Source organism: Salvelinus sp. IW2-2015, linkage group LG7 (genome assembly GCF_002910315.2).
Source record: "Salvelinus sp. IW2-2015 linkage group LG7, ASM291031v2, whole genome shotgun sequence".
In the NCBI taxonomy this organism is placed as follows: Eukaryota; Metazoa; Chordata; class Actinopteri; order Salmoniformes; family Salmonidae; genus Salvelinus; species Salvelinus sp. IW2-2015.
In genome coordinates, this window is record NC_036847.1 from 17574384 (window position 1) to 17599467 (window position 25084).

At 42.6% G+C, this 25084-nt stretch overlaps 2 protein-coding genes across 5 annotated transcripts in view; one reads left to right on the forward strand and one right to left on the reverse strand.

Annotated features, from left to right (window-relative positions):
* The first annotated feature begins 355 nt into the window (after positions 1-355).
* htr6 (5-hydroxytryptamine (serotonin) receptor 6) lies at positions 356-12793 on the forward strand. The gene is made up of 3 exons (XM_070444327.1): positions 356-1309; positions 5334-5468; positions 12214-12793. The coding sequence occupies exons 1-3, from the start codon at positions 356-358 to the stop codon at positions 12559-12561; spliced, it is 1437 nt and encodes a 478-aa protein (XP_070300428.1). The 3' UTR covers positions 12562-12793.
* Positions 12794-12882: 89 nt separating this feature from the next.
* tmco4 (transmembrane and coiled-coil domains 4) overlaps positions 12883-25084 on the reverse strand; it is a 96818-nt gene continuing 84616 nt past the window's right edge. For all 4 annotated transcript variants that reach the window (XM_023991239.2, XM_023991237.2, XM_023991236.2 and 1 more), the window contains one exon: positions 12883-13762. In XM_023991239.2, the coding sequence (XP_023847007.1) occupies positions 13205-13762 (558 nt within the window). In that variant the 3' untranslated portion in view covers positions 12883-13204. The remainder of the gene's footprint in view (positions 13763-25084) is intronic.

The window sequence follows — 25084 nt, forward strand, 5'->3', positions numbered from 1 at the left end:
CACAGAATTGCTCACACTGGCTCCAAAGCTGAGAAGAAGCAGGACTATTTGACACGATGGAGATATGGAAACAGTGTTGGCACTTCTGATCACAGTGTTAAGAGGAGATTTTCACACTTAGGAGAGAGAAATGACTCTCAGGCTCCTCTCTAACCTTGGGAAGGATGTGGTGAATGGATGATTAACACAGGACTTCAGTGGCTTCTCTTTATTCTCCTCAAGTGTCAGGAAAGCTTTAGTGACACTAACAAGCACCAGAAGTCACATACATTTTGCGCTTCACAGCAACTTTTCGTGTGCACAGACTGGGAGAGGAACAGGGAAGCTCTCACATTGACCAATGTCAACTACCGCTATGGGCGACTCTACCTTAACTGGCCTAGAGGCAGCAGGTGTGGATGCTGTTAACCCTTTAGGGAGCTCCAATGGTAGCTTGTCCACGAGCAGTGCCTGGGGCATCAGTGGCAGCGGTCCGTGGCTGTTGGCGTGCATGTTAACCCTCATCATCCTGATGACGGCTTGTGGAAATACTCTGTTGATCACTCTGGTGTTTGCCCAGCGCTCCTTACGCAACACCTCCAACTGTTTCCTGGTGTCTCTCTTCCTGTCGGACCTGATGGTGGCGCTGGTGGTGATGCCGCCAGCCATGCTCAATGTGCTGTGCGGGGCCTGGGTGTTGTCGCCGGGCTTTTGCCCCGTGTGGCTCTGCTTCGACGTCATGTGCTGCAGTGCCTCCATTCTCAACCTATGTGTGATCAGCCTGGACCGCTACCTGCTCATCATCTCGCCTCTGCGGTACAAGCAGAGGATGACCCTTCCCCGGGCCCTGCTTCTGGTGGGAGGGGCCTGGAGTCTGGCCGCCCTCGCCTCCTTCTTGCCCATCAAGATGAACTGGCACAGCTTGGGTCACCGAAGTGGCCATTTCCCAATGCACGGGGCTGGCAGTGCCAACATCAGCACATACCCAGAGCTAAGCTTGCGGTACCCCGCTTCCTACTTCCAACTGTCACCCTCCGATGGCCTGTCCTTCCAGTGTCGTCTGCGGGTCACCCTGCCCTTTGCCCTGGTGGCATCCGTCCTCACCTTCTTCCTGCCATCCAGCGCTATCTGCTTCACCTACTGTCGGATTCTCCTGGTGGCACGGAGACAGGCAAGGCGAGTGGCGGCGCTAAGTCACCCTCCGTACCCGCAACATTCGCCCAGGGGGCCTTCTCAGCCTCCCTCACCAGGTGGGGGCGCCGCGGGACATGCTCACCATGACAGAGAAGACTACAGTCATCAGGAACGCTCTATGTCACGCCAAGTACCGGTGAGAGGGAGAGGGGAGTTGTAGAGGAAATGAAGGGAGATACATTGAGGCTACATCTCACAGCTGTGTAAACTGTCACTGCATGATCACTGTGTGCCTAGATAGGTTTCCACCATGATGCCTTCTCTGCCTCTCCAATCAGTTGGGTCGTTCCACAAAAAGAGTGCCTTTCGCGTCCCTTTGATATTTTTATAGAAATTGAGCTCCAATATTGAATTGTAAAAGACTGTTATATTAAATGAAGTGCACCTTTAATATCGACCACATGGAGAATTCAATAAATCTGATTTTTAAAATATTATTCATATTCAACATCCATGTCCCTCCATGGACTCTCTGTGACTTCTGGAAGATTTTAACCCACTTAACCCCAAAATGTCTCCAAGTTTTCACCATCATTGTAAAGCCCTAGTTATTTGGTTGCTTTGACAAAGTCATTCATGAAGATTATTATTTATTCATGTGATTAGTGATTATTTTAAGGTCAACCCTGTTACGTGAACTGAACTCTCATTTAATAAGGTGAAACTATTGCRTTTTAAAGAAAAAAATAAACATTGAACATCTTATAATTAAATCATAGTGTAAAAGCAGGTGAGCTAGTTCTACTCTTTGGCTGTTTTCTGGTGGAAAACTGACCTGGTAGACCATAACGCGTCAACCGCTAGAAATGTTTTAACAATAAAAAATTAAAAAATTGCCACTCCCTGTTTCACACAACAAGGGGATTTATGGTTGATTTAAGATGAAGTCGTCAACTCTTTCAATCAACCCTACTTTATTCGGCACTTAATAGGCACTGACTATAGTAAAAATGTAATTCAACCTCTTAAAATGGGAAAACATGTTTTTTATTAAGTTGAACAGGTGCTCTTAATGATAGGATGTTCAAATTAGGTGAAATTAAACCCCCCCCCCTAAGTTACACTGCTTAAAAGTTACGAAATTGGTGGAACGACCCAGTTGTCATGAAGGAAAACAAATGTGGTGATCTAGCTAGATAATTAGGAAGCGGCCATTGATTTGGGAGATGAATCAAGAAGGTGAGATTAAAGAGCGACTGAACAAATGTCGATTGGCACGTGTTTTTATGTTGCTCATTAGAAAAACGAGATTTCAGTCTTGGAGGTTTCCTGACTGATTCTGCGTTTGGTTAATGATGTTTGTCTTCCATGAGACACTGTAGACGTGGAAGCCTATTTCACTTCCTCAAAATCCCCAGAATGAATCTAAGATAACTCATGAAATCTGTACTAAATGTTGACATTTTTTTGAGGATGATATATTTGCGCAATTTTACATTTAGGTGTGGTGCAGTATTTCTCAAGTAAAAAAATGTGCTATGTGTTGTCGTATGCAAACAAAGTCAGAGCTGCTGGGGCAGGTGTCTCACTGTCTATGCTATTGGATAGAGAGCAATCACTGCAGCTGATCACGCTATGTTAGTAGGCAAATGGAAATCGGCAAATCAAAACCCAACCTTCATTTACCCGCTGTGATGCACGGATGTTCCAAACTTCGTTTTAGACTACTTACTTTATGACCAAAATTATCCTATTTACACATGTAGTACATTTTGACACTAGAATAACTGTTTGACTCATATCGTTGCCATATAGGCTGTTTTCAAATGGATTTGTTGCTTTTTAAAGGCAGTTGCTCTTTAAAGGTGGAGTGGGTGGGTTAGAGTGCCTTCAGAAAGTATGCATACCCCTTGACTTATTCCACATTTTATTGTGTTACTGACTGAATTCAACATTTATTTACAAAACTAAAACATGTTTTTTGAAATGTTAGCTAATTTATTGAAAATGAAATACATATGTATTCATACCCCTGAGTCACTACTTTGTAGAAGTACCTTAGGTGGCGATTACAGCTTTGAGTTGTCTTGGGAATGTATGTATTAGCATTGCACATCTGGATTTGGTGATTTTCTCCCATTCTTCCTTGCAGATTTTCTCAAGCTCTATTAAAATACATGGGGAGTGGCGGTGAACAGCAATCTTCAAGTCTTGCCACAGATTTTCAATGGGATTTAAGTCTGCTTTGGCTGGGCCACTCAAGGACTTTCACATTTTTGTTCTGAAGCCATTCCAGCGTTGCTTTGGCTGTAAGCTTGGGGTCATTGTCCTGTTGGAACGTAAATCTTCGCCCACAGTCTAAGGTCGTTTGCACTATGAAGCAGGTACTCATCAAGGATTTGCCTGTATTTGGCTCCATTCATTGTTTCCTCTATCCTTACCAGTCACCCAGTCCCTGCTGCTGAAAAGCATCCCCATAGCATGATGCTGCCACCAACATGCTTCCCGGTAGGGAAGGTGTTAGACGGGTGATGAGCTGTGCCTGCTTTTCTCCAGACATAGCGCTTTGCATTCAGGCTAAATAGTTACATTTTTGTCTCATCAGACCACAGAATCTTTTGCCTTATGCTCTGAGTCTTTCACATGCGTTTTTGCAAATTCCAGGCGTGCTGTCATGTGCCTTTTTCTCAGGAGTGGCTTCCGTCTGGCCACTCTCCCATAAAGCCCAGATTGGTGAAGTGCTTTAGAGATTGTTGTCCTTCTGGCAGGTTCTGGGTAGTCCCATATTTTTTCAATTTTCCAATGATGGTGACCACTGTGCCCTTGGAAACTTTCAACACACTAGAAATTGTTTTATATCCTTCCACAGATATATGCCTCATCACAATTATATGTCAGAGATCTACAGACAGTTCCTTGAACTTCATGGTATATTTTCTGATCTGACATACACTGTCAACTGTGGGACCGTATATAGACAGGTGTGTTTCTCTCTAAATCATGTCCAATTGGTCACAGTTGGACTCCAATCAAGTTGTGCTGACATCTCAAGGATGATGAAAGAAATTTGAAGTATCATAGCAAAGGGTTGTGAATACTGATGTAAATTAGATTTCTGTATTTCATTTTCAAATACATTTGCAAAAATGTCTAAAAACATGTTTTTACTTTGTCATTATGGGGTATTGTGTGTACATGGGTGAGAAAACCCCCCATTTAATACATGTTGAATTCAGGCTGTAACGCAACAAAATGTGGAATAAGTCAAGGGTTATGAATACTTTCTGAAGGCACTGTAGATAAGTGTGTTTGTGTGTGTGAGAGTTGGCCTTGCCACTGCACTCATTGATCTCCCCTCTATTAAAGTGAGGTGGGCAGCTGAGGAATTGACACACTGAATACATTTTCTTACATCCACTCAAATAAAATAAACTGAATAGAGTGAAATAAGTGAAAGACAGTTTAAGATGAAAGATGGGAAAGAGCTTGAAATTCAGAAATGAAACATGATTAAAAAACATTTGAAAGAGACAGAGGGAGGAGAGACGATGGCGCCTGTTGAAGGCAAAGTGGTTGCTAGTTAGAATAAATGGCACAGACCTTGCATTGTATTTATGTAGTCAAGGGCCTGCGTCTCCACTCRTGAGATTGAGTGCCAAGGACAATAATTCATAACAATGTTGTTCCACGCAGAGACTTTTCAATGTATTCAGCAACACATCACATTTCTTTCAATGTGATAATTACATATTGTTAAATGCAAGCGTTAACTTTTTTCAGACTCCTCGACAATACCAGGCCAAGGATGCATCTAAAGTGTGTCATCTTCTCTTGAAAGCAATATGGTGGAAGCTATAGTTTATCGTCTTTCGCCACTCCAATTATTAAACCTAAGTATTTACATGGTAGCTCTTAGGTACAGAGTAAGTAAGTGCACATTGTTACATAATACTTACAGCTATTTATTCCCGTTTGCTGTTTCTACATAATGAACTTTCTATGCATTAGATTTGTACTCACCCTGGAATTATTGTTTTAATTCCATTGAGTTCATTTGAAAATCCTTGAAAATGTGCATGCCGCAAACATGTGTAACAGTTTTAAGAATCATGTAACAGTGTGGACCTGTAGTTACCATGTCAATTTAAATACCTAGGTTTTTGGACACATTGTGATGCAGTCCTTGCCTCTGACTGCCCTGTGTGTCCCTCTATCCTCAGTTGTCAGTGAACAGCGAGCGGCGGCTGGCCCACAGGCAGGGCCGGAGGGCAGTGAAGGCCAGTCTGACCCTGGGAGTCCTGCTGGGCCTCTTCTTCAGCGCCTGGCTGCCCTTCTTCATCACCAACATGGCCCAGGTCAGTGGCTCAGACTAGGTGAGCCTCTGGATTAAAGGGATAGTTCAGTGATTTAAGCAATCTATCCCTTTAATGTCAAGCTTGGAAGAGTATACATGTAATCCTGAAATTCTAGTGAAATCTTAATTTCCAAACTTGCACTTTACATCCAAGTTAATAAATGAAATTGGCTTATAAGATGCGTAATCAAATCTGGCCATTCTTTTTTCTTTATCAATGATATTGTGCCTTGTTGCTGTAAACTTTTAGATTCAAAGGACTCTCTTAACGTCTTAAATTGAGGGATTTTCAGGAAAAACGATGAGCCAAAACACTATGGGATCAGCTAGCTGCTCTGAGACTAATAGAAATCTTTAAATTGGTTGCTGCTCATCTTCTCAGGGTCGAAACTTGCAAACCACAAGCACACAGTATATTGTCTATCTGTTCTCCTTATGTTCATTGTGTACAGCCTATTCATTGAAATTAATTCCCTGTATTACAGAACCTGGATCACATAAATTCAATGCCTGATGCATCGTCTTATAGCAATTAAGCTCCCCTTTGTCTGTGCTCTAACTCTGAGGTTACCTTATTCCTCTGACTGGGAAAGGTGTCAGCACAGTGTGTAACATAAAAGGATTTAATCTAAATTGGTAATTATTGTTGTCCTGCTTTCAGGCTTTCAATGATCCAGTCATTTCATTTCCCATCTGTGTCCCTCACTTCACTCCTCCAGAATATAGCCAACAGAGGTTTCAGTGTCTGCCTTCCTCCCCCCCCCCCCCCTTCACACTCCATGTGGTATGTGAACACCACCTCCCTTTTCACCTTCTCACTCCCTGCCTCCTTCCATCTTGATAAGATAGGACACTTTCCTACAACAGCAGTCTCCTCCCTCTCTCCCTGATATGCCARAGTGAGCCAATTTCTCACCCTTCTATGGGTTATGTCCCTAATTTACATATATATGTTCTATTCAGGCCCAATTACAGTAGCTGTACACTGATGAAAAGAGCATTTGAAATAATATTTTCTGTTTTACCTCTTATTGGCTACATATTTCCATTGGATACATACATGGATACATATAAGTATTGACCCCCCCTTCCTGGATTTCTTCACATTTTGTGTTACAAAGTAACATACTAATATATATTGAATAGATAAGTATTCATCCCCCGAGTCAATTCAAAAAAACACCCCTGGCAGCGATTATAGCTGAGTTTTGGGGGGTTAAGTCTCTAAGCMTTGCACACCTGGATTGTGCAATACTTGCCCATTATTCTTTTCAAAGATTGTTCAAGCTCTGTCAAGTTGGTATTTAGTATTTTATTAGGATCCCCATTATCTGATTGAAAAGCAGCAGCTACTCTTCCTGAGGTCCACACAATACATGAAATAATACAGAACATTAATAGACACGAACAGCTCAAGGACATAACTGCTAAATGGCTGTCTAGCAATGATGAACAACCAAATTCTGGGAAAGTGAAAATACTGTGCATTCGGAAAGTATTCAGACCTGTTCCCTTTTTCCACATTTTGTTACGTTACGGCCTTATTCTAAAATGTATTAAATATATACACACAATACCCCATAATGACAAAGCGACAACATGTTTTTATAAATTTTTGCACATGTATTAAAAATGAAAAACATACTTTACATAAGTATTCAGACACTTTTCTATGAGACTCGAAATTGAGCTAATGAAAGATTAGTGAAATCTGTGGGTAGCTGGACAGGTAGGATGACTGACAGTGAAGGTGAACAGGTGGTCACGTGTCAGGTGACAGAGGAATGGATGAGACTGAGGCAGGAATTCCTTTAACCATAAAGTGGTATATTTACTGAGTAGTGTGGATTCATGGACGCACAGAACTTCTGGAGCAGACGGAGTTAAGGAAGAGAAAGCAGCGAGATCAGCCGATGGCGTTTTCCTCCTTTTATGGGGATGGTCATTGCCACCTGACCTAATTAAAGTGCCCCTGGCCCAGCTGAGTAAGTGGCCATGAATTAAAGGATTATTCCACCAACTCCATGGGCCTTTTCTACAGCTAAGGTGCATCCCGTTTCCATTGGAGTCCACCTGTGGTCAATTCAATTGATTAAACATGATTTGGAAAGGCACACACCTGTCTATATAAGGTCCCACAGTTGATCGTGCATGACAGAGCAAAAACCAAACCATGAAATCAAAGGAATTGTCTGTAGAGCTTCGAGACAGGATTGTGTCGAGGCACAGATCTGGGGAAGAGTACCAAAACAATTCTGCAGCATTGAAGGTCCCCAAGAACACAGTGGCCTCCATCATTCTTAAATGGAAGAAGTTTGGAACCACCAAGACTCTTCCTAGAGCTGGCCACCCGGCCAATCTGAGCAATCGAGGGAGAAGGGCCTTTGTCAGGGAGGTGACCAAGAACCCGATGGTCACTCTGACAGAGTTCCAGAGTTCCTCTGTGAAGATGGGAGAAACTTCCAGAAGGACAACCACCTCTGCAGCACTCCACCAATCAGTCCTTTATAGTAGAGTGGCCAGATGGAAGCCACTCCTCAGTAGAAGGCACATAACAGCCTACTTGGAGTTTGCCAAAGGGAACCTAAAGGACTTTCAGACCATGAGAAACAAGATTCTTTGGCCTGAATGCCAAGCGTCACGTCTGGAGGAAACCTGGCACCATCCCTACCGTGAAGCATGGTGGTGGCAGCATCATGCTGTGGGGATGTTTTTCAGCGGCAGGGACTGGGAGACTAGTCAGGATCGAGGGAAAGATGAACGGAGCAAAGTACAGAGAGATCCTTGATGAAAACCTGCTCCAGAACACTCAGGACCTCAGACTGGGGCAAAGGTTCACCTTCCAACAGGACAACAACCCTAAGCACACAGCCAAGACAACGCAGGAGTAGCTTCGGGACAAGTCTCAACGTCCTTGAGTGACCCAGCCAGAGCCCGGACTTGAACCCGATCAAACAACTCTGGAGAGACCTCAAAATAGATGTGCAGCAATACTCCCCATCCAACCTGACACAGCTTGAGAGGATCTGCAGAGTAGAATGGGAGAAACTCCCCAAATACAGGTGCCAAGCTTGTAGCATCATATCCAGAAGACTCGAGGCTGTAATCGCTGCCAAAGGTGCTTCAACAAAGTACTGAGTAAAGGGTCTGAATACTTACACTACCGTCAAGTTTCAGAACACATACTCATTCAAGGGTTTTTCTTAATTTTTTACTATTTTCTACATTGTAGAATAATAGTGAAGACATCAAAACAATGAAACAAAATATCATAACCGCAATCGATAAGAGACAATACTGTGCAGCTGTATTCATCAACCTGGCCAAGGCTTTCGACTCTGTCAATCACCACATTCTTATCAGCAGACTCAACAGCCTTGGTTTCTCAAAATGACTGCCTCGCCTGGTTCACCAACTACTTCTCAGACAGAGTTCAGTGTGTCAAATCGGAGGGCCTGTTGTCCGGACCTCTGGCAGTCTCTATGGGGGTGCCACAGGGTTCAATTCTCAGGCCGACTCTTTTTCTCTGTATATATCAATGATGTCGCTCTTGCTGCTGGTAATTCTCTGATCCACCTCTACGTAGACGACACCATTCTGTATACTTCTGGCCCTTCTTTGGACACTGTGCTAACAAACCTCCAGACGAGCGTCAATGCCATAACTCTCCTTCCGTGGCCTCCAACTTCTCTTAAATGCAAGTAAAACTAAATGCATGCTCTTCAACCGATCGCTGCCCACACCCGTCCGCCCGTCCATCACTACTCGGTTCTGGACGGTTCTGACTTAGAATATGTGGACAACTACAAATACCTAGGTGTCTGGTTAGACTGTAAACTCTCCTCCCAGACTCACATTAAGCATCTCCAATCCAAAATTAAATCTAGAATCGGCTTCCTATTTCGCAACAAAACATCCTTCACTCATGTTGCCAAACATACCCTCGTAAAACTGACTATCCTACTGATCCTTGACTTCGGCGTTGTCATTTACAAAATAGCCTCCAACACTCTACTCGGCAAACTGGATGTAGTCTATCACAGTGCCATCCATTTTGTCACCAAAGCCCCATATACTACCCACCACTGCGACCTGTACGCTCTCGTTGGCTGGCCCTCGCTTCATATTCGTCGCCAAACCCACTGGCTCCAGGTTATCTATTAGTCTTTGCTAGGTAAAGCCCCACCTTATCTCAGCTCACTGGTCACCATAGCAGCACCCACCCGTAGCACACGGCCCAGCAGGTATATTTCACTGGTCACCCCCAAAGCCAATTCTTCCTTTGGCCACCTTTCCTTCCAGTTCTCTGCTGCCAATGGCTGGGACGAACTGCAAAAAAAATCACTGAAGCTGGAGACTCATATCTCCCTCACTAACTTTAAGCACCAGCTGTCAGAGCAGCTCACAGATCACTGCACCCATCTGTAAATAGCCCATCCAACTACCTCATCCCCATACTGTTATTTATTTTAGCTCCATTGCACCCCAGTATCTCTACTTGCACACTCATCTTCTGCACATCTATCACTCCAGTGTTTAATTGCTATATTGTAATTATTTCACCACTGTGGCCTATTTATTGCCTTACCTCATTTATCCTACCTCATTTGCACACACTGTATACAGACCTTTTCTATTTTATTATTGACTGTATGTTTGTTTATTCCATGTGTAACTCTGTGTTTGTTGCACTGCTTTGCTTTCTCTTGGCCATGCCGCAGTTGTAAATGAGAACTTGTTCTCAACTAGCCTACCTGGTTAAATAAAGGTGAAATTAAAAAAAAAAAAGAAAATTGACTGTACATTTGTTTATGTGTACCTCTGTGTTGTTTTTGTCACACTGCTTTTCTTTATCTTGGCCAGGTTGCAGTTGTAAATGAGAACTTGTTCTCAACTGGCCTACCTGGTAAAATAAAGGTGAAATGCAATTGTTTTAATGTAACCCAAAAAGTGTTAAATCAAAATATATTTTATTTTTCAGATTCTTCAAATAACCACCCTTTGCCTTGATGACAGCTTTGCATACTCTTGGCATTCTCTCACCCAGCTTCATGAGGTAGTCACCTGGAATGCATTTCAATTAACAAGTGTGCCTTGTTAAAAGTTAATTTATGGAATTACTTCCCTTCTTAATGCATTTGAACCAATCAGTTGTGTTGTGACAAGGTAGGGGGTATACAGAAGATATACCTATTTGGTAAAAGACCAAGTCCATATTATTGCAAGAAGAGCTCAAATAAGCAAAGAGAAACGACAGTCCATCATTACTTTAAGACATGAAGGTCAGTCAACACGGATCATTTCAAGAACTTTTAAAGTTTCTGCAAGTGAAGTCGCAAAAACCATCAAGCTCAATGATGAAAATGGCTCTCATGAGGACCGCCAAAGAAATGGAAGACCCAGAGTTACTTCTGCTGCAGAGGATAAGTTCATTAGAGTTACCGCCTCAGAAATTGCAGGCCAAAAAAATTCAACATTACCTGTTCAGCGGAGACGGCGTGAATCAGGCCTTCATTGTCGAATTGCTGCAAAGAAACCACTACTAAAGGACACCAATAATAATAAGAGACTTGCTTGGGCCAAGAAACACGAGCAATGGACATTTGTCCTTTGGCCTGGAGTCCAAATTGGAGATTTTTGGTTCCAACCACCGTCTTTGTGAGATACGGTGTGGGTGAACGGATGATCTCTGCATGTGTATTTCCCACTGTAAAGCATGGAGGTGGTGGTGTTATGGTGTGGGGGTGATTTGCTGGTGACACTGTCTGTGATTTATTTAGAATTCAAGGCACACTTAACCAGCATGGCTACCACAGCATTCTGCAGCGATATGCAATCCCATCTGGTTTGSGCTTAGTGGGACTATCATTTGTTTTTCAACAGGACAATGACGCAACACACCTCCAGGCTGTGTAAGGGCTATTTGACCAAGAAGGAGAGTGATGGAGTGCTGCATCAGATGACCTGGCCGCCACAATCCCCCGACCTCAACCAAATTGAGATGGTTTGGGATGAGTCGGACCGCAGAGTGAAGAAAAAGCAGCCAAAAAGTGCTCAGCATATGTGGGTCCTTCAAGACTGTTGGAAAAGCATTCCAGGTAAAGCTGGTTGAGAGAATGTCAAGCATGTACAAAGCTGACATCAAGGCAAAGTGTTGCTATTTGAAGAATCTCAAATATATTTTGATTTGTTCAACACTTCCTTGGTTACCACATGATTACATGTCTTCACTATTATTATTGTAGAAATAGTACAAATTAAAAAAAAAACCTTGAATGAGTCGGTGTTCTAAAACTTTTGACCGGTGTGCATGTGAATTTAATAGCTGTATTTTTTTTTAATTAGCAAAAATGTCTAAACTTGTTTTTGTTTAGTCATTATGAGGTATTGTGTGTAGATTTGAGATTTATTTAGAATAAGGCTGTAACGGTCTGAATATTTTCTGAATGCACTGTATATTAATTAGGCTTGCCATAAATACATATGCAACCTTTCACTTAAAACATTTTTCATTAATTTGTAAGCATTTATATAAAAATCGGTGACCCCCTATAAAATTCAATCCCACTTTGTAACGCAACAAAACGTGAAAAAAACACAAGGGGGAGCATACTTATGATAGGCACTATATTTCCGACAGGCTACATATTTCTGATAAGAATACTTGTTTCACAAAATCTTAAATGTTGTGTACATACTGAACACAACCCCAATGCCTGTCTGTTGCCCTCTCTCTCACCTGTCAGGCGGTATGCGAGTGTGTTCCCCCGACACTCTTCGATGCCATCACTTGGCTGGGCTACTGTAACAGCACCATGAACCCCATTATCTACCCGCTGTTCATGCGTGACTTCAAACGGGCCCTGGGGCGACTGCTGTCCTGCTGCTCTACCCGCTCGCCCCGCAGACCCTCGCCGGAGCTCTCCCTCTGCAACTCTGGTGAGCCCAACCTGCCCACAGAGCCCCCCTCCCTGGCTTCCGATCCCCGACAGCCCCCCGCCACCGCCACAGACGCCGTCAACTTGTATGACGCAGAGAATGCTGGGATTGAGCTGCCCTTGCTGCTGCCTAATCAGGTGGACACGCTGGACTGAAGGGGATGATGAAGAAGAGAGCATGAACAGATGCTGTGTTACATACTAACGTATGACCACCCAGAGTAGAGGATGAGAAACTTGGCTGAGGGGAAAGGTTGGTTGGAGGAAGGTGTGTCTTGTTGGGGTTGGTAGCAAGATGGAAAAATTATCTAGGTGTAATTTAGCATACAGGGCAGGAGTGGATGAGGAAGAGCTAAGCACTGAGATAACCATAATCCCCAACAGATGGAATAATTGACCAGAGGAATTCAGGAATATAGTTAGAACTCATTCATGCTGCATTGTCTTTATATCCATAAAAGTGGGGGATGTCTATAATTCAATGTTTTGTAATTAAATGTTTTTAATTTACATCCTGCCTACATAAAACCAACAATACTTGAACACACTATACATTATGCAACACTTTTTTTCAGATTAACTTGTAAATGAAATGATTGACAAAACGTAAGACTGCCATAGTTAACTAAAAAAATACTTTAAAAAATAATAATATTTTTTTAAACATTTGTGGTACTGACGACTTAGCTGAGTGTTCTGGCACCTGAGTGTGCTGTGAAGGTAAAGGAGGTCTTTCCACACACGATTGGGATGTTGTTGGTAATTCAAGTTGAGAAGAGGCAGTTGGTCCTGTAACGTCCTATGTCCGCCTGTTTGGTCCCATGTGTTTGTGCTCGGGAGTCCAGTGTGTGTCCTCCCAACTCCAGGACGTGTGTTCAGTGTCAGTCTCTGTCCCCTCCACTCCCTCCCCCCATTCCTCCTCCAGCTCTTTTCCCCATCCATCAAACTCTAGATGGGAAGGTGCACAGTTGTCCTCATGAGTGGCATTCCCCTCAGAACTCTGTTGCAGGTTGCCCTCAAGAATGTTTTCAGTTGTAACAACATCGATCTCGTTTAGCGAGTCCAACAGATCTGATATGTCGGGGATATCCCAACCGTCTCCCATATCCTCTTTTTCCTCCAGCTGCCCTCCCTCACCCATGCAAGTCTCATCTGCTCCAGCCGAAGAACCAACCAGTTTTTGCTCTTCAGCCACGTCCCCTTGTACTGATTGGACCATGGCTATGTCCAGTTTTCTCTCGGTCATAGTGAGTGGTTGAAGAGGTCCGCCCCCAGCTCCTGGAACTTCTCTGGTGGGCACGCCCACTGCTACGAGGATGGTATCCATCTGACGCATGTAGTCCAAGTGACCTTTCACCTAAAAGAAGGGGGGGGGGGTTTCAAATCATTTGAATATGTGCAAAGAAGGAAAAGTGGGCTTTGTGGACACATTTTCACCCTTTTACCGATGGAAATTAAAAACACACCATGGACTTGTTTTAATAACTGGAAATTACGTTACACTTTAGATTTCACGTTGTGGTAACTGAAGTTGCCATGAATAGGCCACTTTATAACCCGCAAACAACTGTAAAACATAATGCTGTAGAGTTCCATCATTTCCATTCAAACACTAGGGCCAGGACAAAACCAGTGTCGCAATATTTTTTCATGGCAAAAATGAAAACACGAAGCAGACCAAACTCTCTGGTCCTCTAAAAACCTGCTGTATGTAAAATATTGTGTGCTATAGCTTGGAAAATAAATACATGTGCTCTGGATAACAACATAATGATTTAATGATGATTCGTGTTCTGTTTCCTTGCCACGATACTGGTATCATCCCAACCCTATTCAACACATGTCAAGGTTGTAATGCTCTCCAAGTTGTCCTTTGCCTAGTTAAGTAAAGGATACATTTAAAATTAAATAAAAATCTACCATGAGGATTTTCTGTCAAAAGTCCATGGGGGTGGTGGCTGAATACCTAAGCCTGGTTGTGAACTGACAGTACAAGCTGCAGTTACCTTAACATAGTTTTCCTTCAACTTTAAATAAATGGTGTATTATGAATACATGTCTATTATGTTGTAGTAATAAAAGGTTTTAGAGACAGTATTGGCAAACAAGAGAAAGTACAAGGTTGCCTGACACCAACTGAAATGTACTATTGAACACAGCCATTGTGTAGCTAGAAGTCTTCTCAACCTTCAGTCTGCTGAAGAACTCACGCAATCAATGCCTCCCGGCAGCTCAATAGTAAACGTTTTCAGATCTCAATAGCTTGGCCTCTAACTCCATTCCCAAGGCCGTGGAGGCATTGAGGCCTGTAGCATCATGAAGCTACAATGGGTGTTTAGAGGATGAAAGGATCACACCTTATCAACACCTGTGATTGCTTTATGCCTCTCTCTAATGTCAATATGCCTTGTCTACTGCTGTCTTGGCTAGTTTTTACAGTTTTATTTCACTGTAGAGCCTTCAGTCCCACTCAAAATGAATTAGATAGCTCTTTCGTCCCACCCCACACACATGCGGAGACCTCACCTGGCTTAACATGTCCCTCCAGAGACACAACCTCTCTCCATCACTCAACACGTAGGTTTACCTCCACTGTACTCACATCCTACCATACCCTTGTCTGTACATTATGCCTTGAATCTATTCTACCACGCCCAGAAATCTGCTCCTTTTCCCCCTCTGTCCCCCAACGCACTAGACGACCAGTTCTTATAGCCTTTAGCCGTACCCTTATCCTACTCCTCCTCTGTTCCTCTGGTGATGTAGAGGTTAACCCAGGCCCTGTAGCCCCTAGTTCCACTCCTATTCCCCAGGCGCTATCATTTGTTGACTTCTGTAAACGCAAAAGCCTTGGTTTCATGCATGTTAACATCAGAAGCCTCCTCCTTAAGTTTGTTTTATTCACTGCTTTAGCACACTCCGCCAACCCTGATGTCCTAGCCGTGTCTGAATCCTGGCTTAGGAAGGCCACCAAAAATCCGTAAATTTCCATCCCCAACTACAACATTTCCCGACAAGATAGAACTGCCAAAGTGGTGGAGTTGCAACCTACTGCAGAGATAGCCTGCAGAGTTCTGTCATGCTATCCAGGTCTGTACCCAAACAGTTCGAGCTTCTACTTTTAAAAATCCACCTTTCCAGAAATAAGTCTCTCACTGTTGCCACTTGTTATAGACCACCTCAGCCCCCAGCTGTACCCTGGACAACATATGTGAATTAATTTCTCCCCATTTATCTTCAGAGTTTGTACTGTTAGGTGACCTAAACTAGGATATGCTTAACACCCCGGCCGTCCTACAATATAAGCTAGATGCCCTCAATCTCACACAAATTATCATGGAACCCACCAGGTACAACCCTAAATCCGTAAACACGGGCACCCTCACAGATATCATCCTGACCAACCTGCCCTCTAAATACACCTCGGCTGTCTTCAACCAGGATCTCAGCGATCACTGCCTCATTGCCTGCGTGCATAATGGGTCCGCAGTCAAACGACCACCACTCATCACTGTCAAATGCTCCCTAAAAAACACTTTAGCAAGCAGGCCTTTCTAATCGACCTGGCCCAGGTATACTGGAAGAATATTGACCTCATTCCGTCAGTAGAGGATGCCTGGTTATTCTTTAAAAATGCTTTCCTCACCATCTTAAATAAGCATGCCCCATTCAAAAAAATGTAGAACTAAGAACAGATATAGCCCCTGGTTCACTCCAGACCTGACTGCCCTTCACCAGCACAAAAACATCCTGTGGCGTAATGCATTAGCATCGAATAGCCCCAGCGATATGCAACTTTTCAGGGAGGTTAGGAACCAATATACACAGGCAGTTAGGAAAGCAAAGGCTAGCTTTTTCAAACAGAAATTTGCATCATGTAGCTCTAACTCCAAAAAGTTCTGGGACACTGTAAAGCCCATGGAGAATAAGAGCACCTCCTCCCAGCTGTCCACTGCACTGAGGCTAGGAAACACAGTCACCACCGATAAATCTACGATAATCGAGAATTTCAATAAGCATTTTTCTACGGCTGGCCATGCTTTCCACCTGGCTACCCCTACCCCGGTCAACAGCTCTGCACCCACCACAGCAACTTGCCCAAGCCTCCCCCATTTCTCCTTCACCCAATCCAGATAGCTGATGTTCTGAAAGAGCTGCAAAATCTGGACCCCTACAAATCAGCTGGACTAGACAATCTGGACCCTCTCTAAAATTATCAGCTGTAATTGTTGCAACCCCGATTACTAGCCTGTTCAACCTCTCGTATCGTCTGAGATCCCTAAAGATTGGAAAGCTGCCGCGGTCATCCCCCTCTTCAAAGGGGGAGACACTCTAGACCCAAACTGTTACAGACCTATATCTATCCTACCCTGCCTTTCGAAAGTCTTCAAAAGCCAAGTTAACAAACAGATCACCGACCATTTCGAATCCCACCATAGCTTCTCCGCTATGCAATCTGGTTTCCGAGTTGGTCATGGGTGCACCACAGACACGCTCAAGGTCCTAAACGATATCATAACCGCCATCGATAAAAGACAATACTGCGCAGCCGTATTCATCAACCTGGCCAAGGCTTTCGACTCTGTCAATCCCCGCATTCTTATCGGCAGACTCAATAGCCCTGGTTTCTCAAAATGACTGCCTCGCCTGGTTCACCAACTACTTCTCAGACAGAGTTCAGTGTGTCAAATCGGAGGGCCTGTTGTCTGGACCTCTGGCAGTCTATGGGGGTGCCACAGGGTTTAATTATCAGGCCGACTCTTTTTCTCTGTATACATCAATGATGTCGCTCTTGCTGCTGGTGATTCTCTGATCCACCTCTACGCAGACGACACCATTCTGCATACCTCTGGCCCTTCTTTGGACACTGTGTTAACAAACCTCCAGACAAGCTTCAATGCCATACAACACTCCTTCCGTGGTCTCCAACTGCTCTAAAATGCAAGCAAAACTAAATGCATGCTCTTCAACCGATCGCTGCCCGCACCCGCCCACCCGTCTAGCATCACTGCTCTGGACGGTTCTGAATATGTGGACAACTACAAATACCTAGGTGTCTGGTTAGACTGTAAACTCTCCTTCCAGACTCACATTAAGCATCTCCAATCCAAAATTAAATCTAGAATTTTGCAACAAAGCATCCTTCACTCATGCTGCCAAACATACTAGAGGCCGATTTCAAGTTTTCATAACAATCGGAAATCTGTATTTTTGGACGGCGATTTGCCGTTTTTTTATTTWTTTTTTACTATTTTTATTATTTTTAAAACACCTTTTTAAAAATCTTTATTTAACTAGGCAAGTCAGTTAAGAACACATTCTTATTTTCAATGACGGCCTAGGAACGTTCTGCCTAGGAACGACAGATTTTTAACCTTGTCAGCTCGGGGGATCTAAACTTGCATTGATTACATTGCACTCCACYAGGAGCCTGCCTGTTAGCGAATGCAGTAAGCTAAGGTAAGTTGCTAGCTAGCATTAAACTTATCTTATAAAAAACAATCAATCAATTACTGTCATTGCTCCAATGTGTACTTAACCATAAACATCAATGCCTTTCTTAAAATCAATACACAAGTATATATTTTTAAACCTGCATATTTAGCTAAAAGAAATCCAGGTTAGCAGGCAATATTAACCAGGTGAAATTGTGTAATTTCTCTTGCGTTCATTGCACGCAGAGTCAGGGTATATGCAACAGTTTGGGCCGTTTGGGCTCTTTGCGAACTAATTTGCCAGAATTTTACGTAATTATGACAACATTGAAGGTTGTGCAATGTAACAGGAATATTTAGACTCATGGATGCCACCCATTAGATAAAATACGGAACGGAATAAACGTTTTGTTTTCGAGGTGATAGTTTCCGGATTAGTCAAAGGTATATGGTTTAGAGAGAAATAGTCGACGCGTTATAATTCCTGTAATAACTTGCGGCTGAATTTGAAAGGGGTTCCTTCGTTATTTTACCGTTCATGTCTTCCATAGAGAATGTCTTGATCTACTTCAAATAAGGTCTGTGTTTCGTGCAGGCTTAAACCGCCTCAACGTTTTGATACCCGTGTAAATCTCACTAGGATAAGGTAACGTTTGTCAACATATTTTCATAAATCCACTCTACATTTTTTTTTATCTTCGCTTTTATTTAGCCAATATTGATCAGAGTTACCTTGTCCTATGGATATCTACACAGTTATAAAATTAGCACGTGATGTAAGCCTACATGAAACACAGACCTTATTTTAAGTGAATCTAAAAATATCCTATAGAATAAATGAAGGAACCGCTTTTCAGATTTTGCTAGGTGTCATGGGAATTATGACTCGCACTTTGGTTGTCAATTCTTACCATGCCCATTATTAACTTCTTTGGGCTGCAGGGGCAGTATTGAGTAGCTTGGATGAAAGGTGCCCATTTCAAACGGCCTCGTACTCAATTCTTGCTCGTACAATATGCATATTATTATTACTATTGGATAGAAAACACTCCACTCTCTAGTTTCTAAAACCGTTTGAATTATATCTGTGAGTAAAACAGAACTCATTTTGCAGCAAACTTCCTGACAGGAAGTGGAAAATCTGAAATCGATGCTCTGTTCCAGGGCATCCCTATTAATTTGCTTGATATGTATTAGTATACATGCACTTCATACGCCTTCCACTAGATGTCAACAGGCAGTGAGAGAAGAAATGGAGTGTATATCTTGATCTGAGGTCGAATAAGAGCTCTTGGCATGACGTGACACAAATTTCCTGTTTTCTGGAAGGCGCGAGAAGGAACCGGTATTGCCTTCTGAAAAGCTGTCGTTATTGACGGCTACTATCTCCGGCTTTGATTTTATTTGATAAATGTGACAATATCATCGTAAAGTATGTTTTTTCAATATAGTTTTATCATATTATTGAATTTTTTTCGGAGGTTAGGCGTGTTGCGTTCTCTGCGTTTGTTCAGGAAGGAGAGCTTCGCGCCACTTGGCTAGTGTGCTTGCTAATTCAAGAGGAAAAATGCCATTCTAAAACCAAACAACGATTGTTCCCGACAAAGGACCCCTTGTACAACATTCTGATGGAAGATCATCAAAAGTAGGACCCATTTATGATGTATTTCATATTATCTGTCGAACATGTGTACTATTAGTTTGCGCCCAGATTTTGGGCGCTCTCTCGCCATAACGTAAGCTGCATGTCGTAATGAAGTTATTTTTAGAATTCTAACACGGCGATTGCATTAAGAACTAGCTATCTTTAATTTGCTGTCCAACATGTATTTTTAGTAACGTTTATGAATAATTATTGATTAGATTAGGTGCCTCTTCAAGATTTCTCCGGACATTGTTATTGCATTTTGCCTAGTATTCACATTGTATAACCACGATTTGTGCCGCTAAATATGCACATTTTCGAACAAACAATATATGTATTGTGTAATATGATGTTATAGGACTGTCATCTGATGAATTTTGAGAAGGTTAGTGAAAAAATTAATATATTTGCTGGTTTATTCGTTATCGCTACTGTTGGCTTGAATCAATGCTGTGTGTGTTTGGCTATTGTGGTAAGCTAATATAATGCTATATTGTGTTTTCGCTGTAAAACACTTAAAGAATCGGAAATATTGGCTGGATTCACACAAGATGTTTGTCTTTAATTTGCTGTAACACCATGTATTTTCATAAATGTTTTATGATGAGTATTTAGGTATTTCAATTTGGTCTCTGTAATTGTTCTAGCTGCTTCGGTGCTATTTCCGATTGTAGCTGCAATGTAAAACTATGATTTATACCTCAAATATGCACATTTTCGAAACAAAACATAGATTTATGTATAACTTGTTATAAGACTGTCATCTGATGAAGTTGTTTCTTGGTTAGTTTGGTTGGTTCTTGGTTAGTTAGGTTGGTTTTGTGCAAGCTACCTGTGCTGTGAAAAATGTCTGTGCTTTTTTGTATTTGGTGGTGAGCTAACATAAATATACAGTGGGGAGAACAAGTATTTGATACACTGCCGATTTTGCAGGTTTTCCTACTTACAAAGCATGTAGAGGTCTGTAATTTTTATCATAGGTACACTTCAACTATGAGAGACGGAATCTAAAACAAAAATCCAGAAAATCACATTGTATGATTTTTAAGTAATTATTTGCATTTTATTGCATGACATAAGTATTTGATACATCAGAAAAGCAGAACTTAATATTTGGTACAGAAACCTTTGTTTGCAATTACAGAGATCATACGTTTCCTGTAGTTCTTGACTAGGTTTGCACACACTGCAGCAGGGATTTTGGCCCACTCCTCCCTACAGATCTTCTCCAGATCCTTCAGGTTTCGGGGCTGTCGCTGGGCAATACGGACTTTCAGCTCCCTCCAAAGATTTTCTATTGGGTTCAGGTCTGGAGACTGGCTAGGCCACTCCAGGACCTTGAGATGCTTCTTACGGAGCCACCCTTAGTTGCCATGGCTGTGTGTTTCGTGTCGTTGTCATGCTGGAAGACCCAGCCACGACCCATCTTCAATGCTCTTACTGAGGGAAGGAGGTTGTTGGCCAAGATCTCGCGATACATGGCCCCATCCATCCTCCCTCAATACGGTGCAGTCGTCCTGTCCCCTTTGCAGAAAAGCATCCCCAAAGAATGATGTTTCCACCTCCATGCTTCACGGTTGGGATGGTGTTCTTGGGGTTGTACTCATACTTCTTCTTCCTCCAAACACGGCGAGTGGAGTTAGACCAAAAAGCTCTATTTTTGTCTCATCAGACCACATGACTTCTCCCATTCCTCCTCTGGATCAATCCCGATGGTCATTGGCAAACTTCAGACAGGCCTGGACATGCACTGGCTTAAGCAGGGGACCTTGCGTGCGCTGCAGGATTTTAATCCATGACGGCGTAGTGTGTTACTAATGGTTTCTTTGAGACTGTGGTCCCAGCTCTCTTCAGGTCATTAACCAGGTCCTGCCGTGTAGTTCTGGGCTGATCCCTCACCTTCCTCATATCATTGATGCCCCACGAGTGAAATCTTGCATGGGGCCCCAGACCGAGGGTGATTGACCGTCATCTTGAACTTCTCCATTTTCTAATAATTGCGCCAACAGTTGTTTCCTTCTCACCAAGCTGCTTGCCTATTGTCCTGTAGCCCATCCCAGCCTTGTGCAGGTCTACAATTTTATCCCTGATGTCCTTACACAGCTCCTGGTCTTGGCCATTGTGAGAGGTTGGAATCTGTTTGATTGAGTGTGTGGACAGGTGTCTTTTATACAGGTAACGAGTTCAAACAGGTGCAGTTAATACAGGTAATGAGTGGAGAACAGGAGGGCTTCTTAAAAAAAACTAACAGGTCTGTGAGAGCCGGAATTCTTACTGGTTGGTAGGTGATCAAATACTTAGTCATGCAATAAAATGCAAATTAATTATTTAAAAATCATACAATGTGATTTTTCTGGATTTTTGTTTTAGATTCGTCTCTCACAGTTGAAGTGTACCTATGATAAAAATTACAGACGCTCTACATGCTTTGTAAGTAGGAAAACCTGCAAAATCGGCAGTGTATCAAATACTTGTTCTCCCCACTGTACGTGGTTTTTCGCTGTAAAACATTTTAAAATCGGACATGTTGGCTGGATTCAAAGATGTGTATCTTTCATTTGCTGTATTGGACTTGTTAATGTGTGAAAGTTAAATATTTCTAAAAAATATCTTTGAATTCGCGCCCTGCACTTGGACGGGCTGTTGTCATAAGGTACCGGCACCGCCCTGCAGCCATAAGAAGTTAAAATAGGATTTCCTGCATATAGAAATTAAAGTTTTTGTTTTCAACATTCATCACAGGTAACTTAAACTTTCTATTTTTATTCAAACAGTTGAGAGTATTCGTCTCCTAAGCAGACTCTTCAGTATTCATTGTCACTTCAGAGTGTTGTGCGTCGTGTGTGTATTTATGTATTATATTAAGTTAAAATAAAAGTGTTCATTGTTGGTAATGTTGGGACAACATTTATTTTGTCGGGAGAGTGACAGTTAAAGGAAATAATAATAGCCTGTTATACATTAAAACGTATTAGTAAATTCATAGTATGTGAGGACTTGAAAACATCTAAGGTTAAGAAGATCATGATCATGTATTAGTTGATAGATTGATAACATTTATATAATTCTGTTAAAATCCATCAAGCATACAAAGGGGTACGAATTGTGAGAGGAATGTGTTAACGTTATGTTGATTACTTTATGCTGTCGTGGATAAAAGTGTTAATCTGTGATCTACTAAATGCTCTTAATCTATGAGCCTGAGATCGATTGCTCTGGTCTCCACTCAGTTCACGGAGAATTTCGCGGTCTTTTTCTCATTGCACTAAACGTCAATGAGTAAACATTCCGTATCACGCTCTCGTGATTCTTTCTCCCCTTTTCAGGTACGTTATTGATGATAAAAATAGTAATTAAATGTAATAACTTGCTACATGTCAAGAGTGTTTAAGTTTGTTTTAGTAACATATGAGGAAGTTAGTTATTTGCAGAGAGTAATGAGCCCTGCTCGTTGCAGCTAGCTTCGTACTGCTAGAGCTACTACTTGCCATTTTATGTCGTTGTGAACGGTGCGTTTGTTAATAAGATATTTTGCGGCGTTATTTGTGTAATGGTGTTTTCAAACACTTTGTTGCCTGTTAAATTGAGTTATGGTTTACTGAGTTAAAGCTTTGCTTGACAGTTATATTGAAATAGTATTTGTTTTCAGTATGGACAGTGTATACTGTTATGATTTGAATAAGCCTTACCCTACACAACTTATTTCCTGTAGATCTGTTATTCTGTAAATGTGTTACTTTTGTAAAATGATTGCACTAAACGTTCAATGAGTAAACATTCGTATCACGCTCTCGTGATTCTTTCTACCCTTTTTCAGGGTGTAACATTTTGGAGGCATCGCTGATTAACTGGACACTCTGACCAGCTTCCACATCCTTGGTCGCTGAATTCCGAGCCAGCTAACATCTCCACTATACTCGGCAGGCTGCAGTGAGGAAGTGTTGCTGTCAGAGAGTAGCTGGAATTGGTGGTTTAAGTTCGTGTCACCTGAGGCCAGTTGATCGACCGATCAGTAGACAGTAAGACCATTAATTCAGAGTCACTCCTGCACAGTAAAGTTCTGTCTGTCCAACATTGACAACCGCTTGGAAGAACTACAGGAAAGAGGTAGTTAGGGAGATTGCACACTCCGGACTAATAGACAGTTACTAGAAGATATTGTGATTCCTGACATATCAGTGCGGACAGAGAAGAGAGTTCAAGACAATCCGCGCATATCATGAATGGACTCACATTATGATGGTCCTTGAAAGAGAGGAAGTTGCAGAGTTAGAAGCATGGCGTTCAGTCGGAATTCGTTGCTACTTAAATGACAAAATACAGAGATGATCAGTCTAGATAACAAAAATGGCAAACGGGACCATGAATATTGAACAGCCGGAATACATCACAGAATAGAGGACTGAGAACGTACCTACAACAAAGGGTGGGAATTAGCAGAGTTTACTGCAAGCCGAAAACGCCAAGTGATCTCTTGCGTCACCCCAACCGCCATGCCAATCTTTCAGGGGAGCGTGCCGCTCTACCCAATGCACAGCCCAGCTCATAAACTTGGCGCAAAAGAGTTAAAATTATCTGGTCAGATTAGGTGAATCCGGGCCAGAAAGATAAACTGATTTTTTTCCAGCCTTGCCCATCTAGATCAGAGAGCGACTTAAACAGAGGCTTACTGAGTAGAAATATAGATGCAGTAGTCAGGGCTATTTCTCCAGGCTCACAAGGCTACGCAGTACGTTGGAAGGTTAAACCCAGCTAACAGCTTACCACACTTAGATGTACCTGCGTTCCCACCTTGCAAGAGAAGAGTGCAACAGAGCGTTTACAAACAGCTAGCCTTCAGAAGCACGCATAGCAAGAGACCCCCAAAAGCTCCTGATGCGCCGTTCTTATGATTGAGGCAAAAAAGTCGTGTTTGCATCCCAGGGAGTCAGAATCAGGGCTTAAGTATGACCCTGCTCTAGGTCCAGCGCATGTGTTTACAACCACAGTCCTTACAAGGCTTCCAAGTGACAGTAATCCAGGATAGACATGCAGCCTCTCCTGCTAGATAGCGAAACATCAGATGAGGTTTGCTAGAGAAACTGAAACATGCTTGTGCCTAATGAGATAGAAAACGAAACCCAAAAAGCGGTTTCATGCCCCACGAGCCGCTACAACTGAAGTGTAGTCCAGTTAGAAGATACGCCATCCAAAAGTCCTGTAAGGAAGCGACGTAAGGATACCGCAGAAGACTGTTAACAAGTAGCTTGAACTTAAGGACAGGTGTTAGCTTCTCTAAATGTCTCTCGCAGAGAGATTGCTCAGATTTAAGAGACATTAAGCAGCCTAGTTCGGTCACGCCTGTGCTTGCCCCACCCTCCAGTTTAGAGGCCAGAGATAAGGGACCCACCAGCACCTGTGTCCCACAGGCAGTATTACAGCAACTACGTCAGTCCAAGCACCTGACCCTGCCCGCAGCATCAGCTATGCACCTAACCGGTATGCCAACCGCTCTGTTCAAGCTGCCAAGGAGGTGTTTTATCTGCCAGCAGGCCAAGAACAGATGCACGCTGCACACACTTGCTTCCGATGTGGGAGGTATTCTCTCCTCTTTTTTTTT

Coding starts and splice junctions, on each gene's coding strand:
- htr6 (XM_070444327.1), top strand. CDS start 356: ATGGGCGACTCTACCTTAACTGGCCTAGAGGCAGCAGGTGTGGATGCT. Junction 1,310..5,333: donor CTATGTCACGCCAAGTACCG/GTGAGAGGGAGA, acceptor CTCTATCCTCAG/TTGTCAGTGAACAGCGAGCG. Junction 5,469..12,213: donor TCATCACCAACATGGCCCAG/GTCAGTGGCTCA, acceptor CTCACCTGTCAG/GCGGTATGCGAGTGTGTTCC.